Below are 7712 nucleotides of genomic sequence, written 5' to 3' on the forward strand. Positions count from 1 at the left end.
GTCTAGGGTCTAATTGTACCAATCTATAAAACCACAGCAACCAAGAGCGAAGAAACAGAATATTTCGCTTCGTAAGCGGAGTTCGAAAGTGCAACTGCGGGCTGACACACTCGAGTGGACGCGTTCGCTCTGTGTATCGCTGATAGACCCTAACTTAACACTGCTCTGGCAGCAGTTGGAAGATGAGCATGAATCTGCTGCCAATGAAGTGCTCCAAGGGACCGTTTTGGGGCAGCATCACACTTGGTCATCGGCCAATCGCGCCGTATACATTGAACGTCGACGAGCTCACCACATACCTACCTCGGTCCCGATTTCACCCGAAGGCCAGACAGGCAATACCATATGTTCCATTTATAATATCACTGTACACATCTAGCAGGACGGAGGGCGGCGTAAGTGGGGGAGCAAGTGCAACGACGCATGCGGAGTTTTAAATCACGTCTATAAACGTAGAATCTAGTCTGTAAGGGGGGTCCAACCTCCCTTCCAGATTTCGAGTCTGTAAACGCAGCTGTTTAGACCGAAACAGTGGTAAGTAAGATCTGCCGTGATGCCGTGTTCGATTTATTCTGAAATCTAGTCTACAAAGCTCTGTAGACGGCTGTGGAAAGGCATCCAGTATCTTGTTTTATAATGTTCCAAATACTCGAACGCCGCCCGGACATTCGGGTCTCTCGGTCCGTGATCCGCATGCTATGTTTGGAACGCTTCGTTGTTGCCGCCGGTTTGACCGGCAATTGCCATACTTAGAGCCGTGTTACGTAACGGTGCTCTACCCAGGGAGGGGCAAACGACCAGTTCACCGTCTCTGCCACCGACGACGCCGACCGCTACGACGACCGCGGCGTTCGCTGCGACGATGAGCGACGAAGGATACCCAGCTTCCAACTGGGAGCATACCGACAGCGACCACCCTTCCTCCCACCAGAACCATGCCTACAACGGCTCGCCCTACTTTCCTCGGGAGTCGCTCGATGTACCTGGAGTACCGCTCACCCCGACAAAGTCTGCGTCACCGCCGCGCTCGAGCGTAGAGTCGCCTACACGACTGAACCACATGCGATGGCGCGACAGCGTGCCGCAGCCTGCGCACTCATCGTCCGCCTTCTCGCCCTCCGAAGATGGCATACTCGATACTAGTTTCGACGAGAATGTGCTCAGGGCACTGTGTAATCTAGATGTACGTACTCGGATGCCATGACATATATTATACGTAATAACACCGACCTGTGGCCTTTCTAGTGTGGCGTGCCGTTGATGTTGGATCGAATAAAACAGAGCACCGCTTCCTGCAAGGTAGGCCAGACCTCCTGACATGACTTCACCTCCAACATGACATTGTTTGTAGGAAGTCGCGACATTCCTGAGGAAGCGTATGGAGATGGAGGCGGATTACGGCCGTAATCTGCAGAAACTGGCACGCAGCACGGTAGAGATGTATGGGCAGCACGACGCTAAGGCTGGGTGCGTGCCTCTTCCTCTTCGACTCTGCTCTCTAAGCTTAACAAAGCGCAGCTCCTTTATGTTAGCTTGGAAGCAGACCTTGCAATTACACGAGAATGTCGCAGCCAGTCATATCAAAATGGCTACAATGTTGAAGGAGCAGATCGACGAGTTGAACAAAGTGATAGATAATTCTGAGCGTGAGAGAAAGCAGGTCAGCTCCGTCTACCCGAACTGATTCAGTGCGAGAATCTCAACTTCGTTCAGACAAAGGACCTCGCTGGTCGATACGAGCGTGCTTTGCAAGATGCCGAGTCTGCAACTGAGAAGAGCAAGAGCCGGGTGGAGGCCACCGCAGAGGAGCTCGAGCGCGTGCTTATTCAGAAAGAGGGTGAATCACTACGTGATACGGGTGTGCAGGGTCGTTCACCTGGTGGTGGTCATCGCACGCGAGTCATCGGCAAGGCCGTGGCAAAAGGCGGAATGTTGCTGAAGGGCAAGAATCCGGGAAATGTAAGTGGGTGTCGGAACTAGACAGCTGCCTTCGCTCACGGTGTGCACAGATACAGCGACAAGCAGATGACATCAGACAGCGCATGTCTGCCGCTTCTGATCAGTATCGTAAGAACATGACCGACACGCAGGCGATCCGTCAGGAGTATTTCAACTTCCAGCTGCCTCGCATTTTACGAGTAAGTTTCTCTTATTCAAGGCTGGATGGTCACTTACTTCCTCAGGCTTTACAATCCTGTTTGAACGACGTCGACCTGGGGATACAATACCACATGATACGGTATTCATTCCTTTTCGAGTCAACTGTACTTGGAGATGGGACAACATTGGCACCTCTCAATCCTGAAGGTTTGTAGCCCGTGGTCAATACTAAAGACACGGTCATCTCACACATTCCACAGAAGCTGGCCTCAAGGCAATAGCCGAGTCGATAGACAACCGAGGCGACTTTAAGACCTACATGCAAAACTACGCAGTCGCCCACAACGGCTCTAATTGGCGTGGTCCTCGGCGCGATGGACCGAGGGATGAGGGCTACGTATGTTTCCAACTTTCAAACGCAACAGATAATTAACGAGTTTAACTCAGCTCCCGCCAATAGCACCCTTGATTCAGCAGATGAATTCTCCGAACACATCCGTCTCGCATGTTCAGGACAAGGGCCGTCCGTCGTTTGGCGTCGACTTGGCAGAACAGCTCCTTCGTGACGACTTAGAAGTGCCACCGATTATGGTCAAGTGCTGCGAAGCGATCGAGAAGTATGGTCTCCACGCTCAGGGTATATATCGTGTAGGCGGAACAATCACGAAGGTCAAGGAGCTGAGAGAGCGTCTTGATAAAGGTATGTTCCGTCCGTCCGATGTGAACAGTGCTGACTCCTCGGGCGTTTTTAGACATGGACACTGTGAACCTTGACGCAAACGAGTGGTCGTCGGAGATTAGCGTGGTTACAAGCGTGCTCAAGCAATGGCTGCGCGAGCTTCCGAACCCACTGATGACCTTCGAGCTCCACGAGGAGTTCCTGGAGGCGGCCCGTAAGTGACCGAGGCTGATAGGCATGCGGGACCGAGGGCTGACACAAGTGCCGTAGGCGTGGACAATGACCGGCTCCGTCATATTCGTCTGCACGAGCGGGTGAACGAGTTGCCTGATCCAAACTATGCAACCTTGAAGTACTTTATGGGGCACCTTCACAAGTGCGTCCATGATCTGTTTTGGCTTGTGTTCTGTGGATTGAATATGTTTGGTGGACAGGATCGCAGAATATGAGGCCGAGAACGCTATGTCGGTCCAAAACTTGGCTATCGTGTTCGGTCCCACACTATTTAAACAGGCCCAGCCGGGTGTGAACGGCAACATGACTGGGATGGCAGACGCGGGTTTGCAGAACAAGGCACGTTCCTCTGCTTTGTGCCGTTCTCCTATTGCCAACTGACCCTCGGTACAGGCCATCGAGACTATCCTAGACCACTACGCAGACATTTTCGTCGACGAAGGCGAAGAGGAGGAGCAAGGAGAGGAGCAGTGAGTTTCTGCGTGCGTGTGATATCTATTAACGTTATTACCATGACACCGGATGATACCCCCTTCTTGGCTGCCTATTACAAACCACAGATCCGCTTGTATCACTTATTTCAGTGTCCCGTGTTTATTCGAGCCGGTACTCGTCGGACGCTTGTATCACGCACCACCATTTGTTTTCAGTGTACTCTTGTCGTTATAATGTCTGCACGTCTGTCCGTGTGTGCCAATCAGGCGAATAGGATATACTAATAGAATAGCTATTGTTCCGCATCCGTGGAGTCGTTTCCCGCCAACGGACGCATCTCTCTCAGGCTCTGCAGCCGAACACTGTGGTCGGATGTTTGCTGTGGGAAATATCGGTATTAAGGCAGACAGCAGGAGAGCGAATTTCGTATTCGTACGCACTGATCTACTTGAGTCGTAAAAATCATGAAGGCTATTGCCAAAATGCTAGAAAGGTTAGATGAAATAGCATAATTCTGTGAATGGAGTCCTGTGTTCATCGCATTTAGCATGCTGCGAGTTGACAGCGAGAATCATACGCACTGACCTGTTCAGTGCACCCCTGCGGCGGGCACCCAACGCGCATCGTCTCTTCGCAGCCACTCGGTCCCTGAGGGAAAGATGATATGCCGCAGGGTGGGACAGCCGCGGGACCAGGAGTCGCAGAGGGTCTGCTCGTCGGAGACGTTTGAGTCGCCAACACCGTCAAGGGCCGTCGGCGAAAGGTCAAGCTGATTCAACTCCGGAAATGCACCAAGCACCGACGTCAGGCCGACAAGTAGGCTCTACAGAATAGGCAGCACACCAAAGCGCGCGCGCACGGCAAATAATCAGCAATCGTGGCCCGCGGGGCCCTAGCCCTGATGCCTCACGAGGGGAGGGCACGGGGGCTGGCAGAGGAGAGGTCACTCACGATGCCGGACATGGCGTGATGGAGCGTGTGCCGGAGCGCGAGCTTGACCTTGAGGTGCTCGACGCCGAACAAATGCCGGGAGATGTCCCGGAGGAGGAGGGGCGTGACGGACATGGAGCTGAGGTCGAGCCAGCGGATGCGCACGCTCGCGCACGCGATGCGCTCGAGGTCGCGCTCCGTGACGAACTCGTGCCCGACGAGGCTCAGCAGCTGCACGGGCCGCCCCGGCAGCACGCTCGCCGCCGTCGGCGCGCTCCCGCGGAACGTGCGCAGGCACGGCAGGTCCGCGGCCGACAGGTGCAGCACCTCGTAGCAGTCCGCGAGCCGCAGGTGCACGATCGATGGCGTCTCGGCGAGGAACCACTCGATGGGCGGCGTCGGCGTCGGGTGTGTCTTGGCGGGGAGCCCGCCGCGCCCGACGCCGCTTAGCGCGAAGAGCCGTAAGTGCGGGAAGGCACAGTCACTGAGGATCCCTCGTGAAGAAATCGAGCCACCTGACATGCCCAGCGCCAGCTCAAGCGACTCGAGACCGTGCAACATTCGTAGGGCGCGATTGAGGAGTTGGAGCACTGGCTCGATGTGCTGCATGTATGGCTCTCGGGGCCCCGATTCGGTCACCCAGCGCACTGCGACCTTTTTGGGGGACTCGGCGAGATGCGGATGCGTGAGGATCGTATGGCAGAAGGTGACAGTCTTGTGCGGGACGGGCGACGAACGTGGGACGTTCTCGGCGACGGCGATGTTGGTGTAGAGGGCGCGTTCGGCGACGGCATGGAACCTGCGGCAGACACGGACGACCTGCACAAGCACGTCGGCCTGCAGATTCTCGAACACGGTCGCGAGCATTTCGTTGGGCAACGGGCTCGCCATCTGGGACGTCACTAAAATAGAGGGTGAGGGGTGCAAGGCAAAGGAGAGAAGGAACTGCGGGTGCGTACCTTACAAGGAGTATCAGAGACGTAATTTACCCTGGCAAGGTGGCCGCTGAATAGCGGAGTGGTTGAACGGCGTATCAAAGCAATCTGGGTCAAGGCGATCCGAGAGCGATACGATGCTCGTGTAGACAACTGTATGATGCGGAAAAATAACGGGGCTACTGTGACGTTTCCTGGTGAGACTAGCGTTCGCTACCGGGCGGGGAATCTAGGCGTGGACGGACCTGGTGAGAAAAGCGAGGACTATTACCGTACGAACCCTCTGCCGTGCAGCGAGGAAACATATGTCTACTTCCGCGGTCTTGAGAACCCAGCAGCTGGAAAGAGCAAAATTGACGCAGGGTAGTTCTCAGCCATCTTCGAAAGACAGGGGTCAACCTGGATTCACCGTCGGTAGCATGCTACAAGCGAGACGCAGAATGGGCATACCAAAGATGATTGTCAAGCCTATCACGCGCGCACGAGATACATGAGTTCAGGAGAGAAAGGATGAAATTACGACACTAGCGTTACACTAATTATTAATACACCGAAGATACTCCGAGCCATAAATACACGAGACATGCAAGCTTAAGCACCGAAACCGTAGAGGGTGCGCCCTGACCGCTTGAGGGCGTAGACCACGTCGAGGGCGGTCACAGTCTTGCGTTTGGCATGCTCAGTGTATGTCACGGAGTCCCGGATAACCTGGAGGGGCAGCGCAAGTGAACAAGAGCCCAGAGAACGGAAGGACAAATGCGACGTACGTTCTCCAGGAAGATTTTGAGAACACCTCGTGTCTCCTCATAGATCAGACCAGAGATACGCTTGACACCGCCACGGCGAGCGAGACGGCGGATAGCCGGCTTTGTAATACCTAGTCGCAAATGAGCCACTACGCCATCCACCCCAAGCAGCCAGACCCACCCTGAATGTTATCACGGAGAATCTTGCGATGACGCTTAGCACCACCCTTTCCGAGACCCTAGAGCCAGAGATAGCTGTATAAGCCGCTACGGACGGACTACAATCTGGTATAGCCAATTACCTTGCCACCCTTGCCACGGCCAGACATGTTTACTTGGTTGAGTTGGTTGAAAAAGTTGACGACGAAGTTTGCAAAGTCTCTGGGAGACGAGCGGCGGAGGGCTGTGACGTTGGCGAGGAGGATAGAGCGTAAGGATAAGAGAGCGCTCCGCCTTATATACCGCTAGCGGAAGCGGGTCACGTGAATGCGTTGTTTATTGGCGTTCAACGCGCTACCACGTGGCGCCAGAACGCGTCGCGTTTAGCGTCTAAGTCTATATAAGCCTGACCGCCCCCGCTTACCTTCGTTTTCCTACCACCCGCCGCCACTACACTCGAGACTGAACACTTTACACTTTCTCATCCTCTCGACTATCAGCAATGGCTCGTACCAAGCAGACCGCCCGCAAGTCCACTGGTGGTAAGTGTCCTCTGCACTTGTCTCTCCTCGACGGGCCTGACATTCTTCTCTCAGGCAAGGCCCCTCGTAAGCAGCTCGCCGCCAAGTCTCGCAAGACTCAGGCACCGACCGCAACCGGTGGTGTCAAGAAGCCTCACCGCTTCCGCCCCGGTACCGTCGCCCTTCGTGAAATTCGTCGCTACCAGAAGTCGACCGAGCTGCTCATCCGCAAGCTCCCCTTCCAACGTCTTGTTCGTGAGATTGCCCAGGATTTCAAGGTGTGCACATTGTCTGTCTTAGGTATTACTCATTGCTCACAAGTCCCCTGCAGACGGACCTCCGCTTCCAATCATCGGCGGTCATGGCCCTCCAGGAAGCTGCCGAGGCGTATCTCGTCTCCCTCTTCGAGGACACCAACCTCGCCGCTATCCACGCCAAGCGTGTCACCATCCAACCAAAAGACCTTGCCCTTGCTCGCCGTCTCCGTGGAGAGCGTGCATGAGTTCTCGTCCATTTGTATTCCGGAGTTGGGGGCAACATAGACCACACACGCAGGGATGTGTTGTACTTGTTATTGTATCAATACTGCAGACTATTATAATTTCTCCTTTGACTTTCTATTGTTGTGTGCTGTGTAATCTGGCTGCTACAAGCCGGATAACTATGCTCAGGGGGAGTGAATGCTCACCGTTTATCCAGTCACTGCGACGTCCCCCCACCCAGATGCGAGCAGCCGACTGTATGAGCTGCCTCTGGAGAAAATCACGACCCAAGGCCGAACCAAGGCTCGCGCCTCCGCGCAAGCAACGCAACTCGGTGGTCGGCGGGCGTGCCAGCGTCCCTCGAGTGTAAAGTTGCGAGCGCAAGCCAGCAGTAGTCCTCGTGTCGAAAGTTGGTGATCTTCTCGATTTCGTCGTCTGGAGATAATTTGGACGAATGCCGTGCAAGGGAGGCCGCTGTCGAGATGGAGAGG

The 7712-nt window shown here is 54.8% G+C and overlaps 4 protein-coding genes across 4 annotated transcripts; 2 read left to right on the forward strand and 2 right to left on the reverse strand.

The window, feature by feature from the left end:
* Nucleotides 1-862: 862 nt before the first annotated feature.
* PHACADRAFT_32967 (uncharacterized protein) lies at nucleotides 863-3394 on the forward strand (the record flags this gene model as incomplete). The annotated part of the gene is made up of 12 exons (XM_007401043.1): nucleotides 863-1183; nucleotides 1246-1299; nucleotides 1352-1467; nucleotides 1519-1660; nucleotides 1714-1959; nucleotides 2010-2138; nucleotides 2184-2307; nucleotides 2361-2497; nucleotides 2548-2800; nucleotides 2853-2993; nucleotides 3050-3155; nucleotides 3214-3394. The coding sequence occupies 12 exons, from the start codon at nucleotides 863-865 to the stop codon at nucleotides 3392-3394; spliced, it is 1950 nt and encodes a 649-aa protein (XP_007401105.1).
* Nucleotides 3395-3675: 281 nt separating this feature from the next.
* Nucleotides 3676-5479, reverse strand: PHACADRAFT_264701 (uncharacterized protein). Its single transcript, XM_007401268.1, has 5 exons — nucleotides 5338-5479; nucleotides 4400-5280; nucleotides 4034-4271; nucleotides 3889-3976; nucleotides 3676-3827 (listed from the first exon to the last, which is right to left on the reverse strand). The coding sequence occupies exons 2-3, from the start codon at nucleotides 5243-5245 to the stop codon at nucleotides 4038-4040; spliced, it is 1080 nt and encodes a 359-aa protein (XP_007401330.1). The 5' UTR covers nucleotides 5246-5280; nucleotides 5338-5479; the 3' UTR covers nucleotides 3676-3827; nucleotides 3889-3976; nucleotides 4034-4037.
* A 331-nt stretch (nucleotides 5480-5810) lies between these two features.
* Nucleotides 5811-6458, reverse strand: PHACADRAFT_264704 (uncharacterized protein). Its single transcript, XM_007401269.1, has 4 exons — nucleotides 6362-6458; nucleotides 6241-6298; nucleotides 6081-6190; nucleotides 5811-6021 (listed from the first exon to the last, which is right to left on the reverse strand). Exons 1-4 carry the CDS (start codon nucleotides 6386-6388, stop codon nucleotides 5905-5907), a joined length of 312 nt encoding a protein of 103 aa, XP_007401331.1. The 5' UTR covers nucleotides 6389-6458; the 3' UTR covers nucleotides 5811-5904.
* Nucleotides 6459-6665: 207 nt separating this feature from the next.
* Nucleotides 6666-7346, forward strand: PHACADRAFT_264706 (uncharacterized protein). The gene is made up of 3 exons (XM_007401270.1): nucleotides 6666-6760; nucleotides 6815-7017; nucleotides 7071-7346. Exons 1-3 carry the CDS (start codon nucleotides 6721-6723, stop codon nucleotides 7239-7241), a joined length of 414 nt encoding a protein of 137 aa, XP_007401332.1. The 5' UTR covers nucleotides 6666-6720; the 3' UTR covers nucleotides 7242-7346.
* Nucleotides 7347-7712: the final 366 nt, after the last annotated feature.

This window comes from Phanerochaete carnosa (genome assembly GCF_000300595.1).
Source record: "Phanerochaete carnosa HHB-10118-sp unplaced genomic scaffold PHACAscaffold_12, whole genome shotgun sequence".
Lineage (NCBI taxonomy): Eukaryota > Fungi > Basidiomycota > Agaricomycetes > Polyporales > Phanerochaetaceae > Phanerochaete > Phanerochaete carnosa.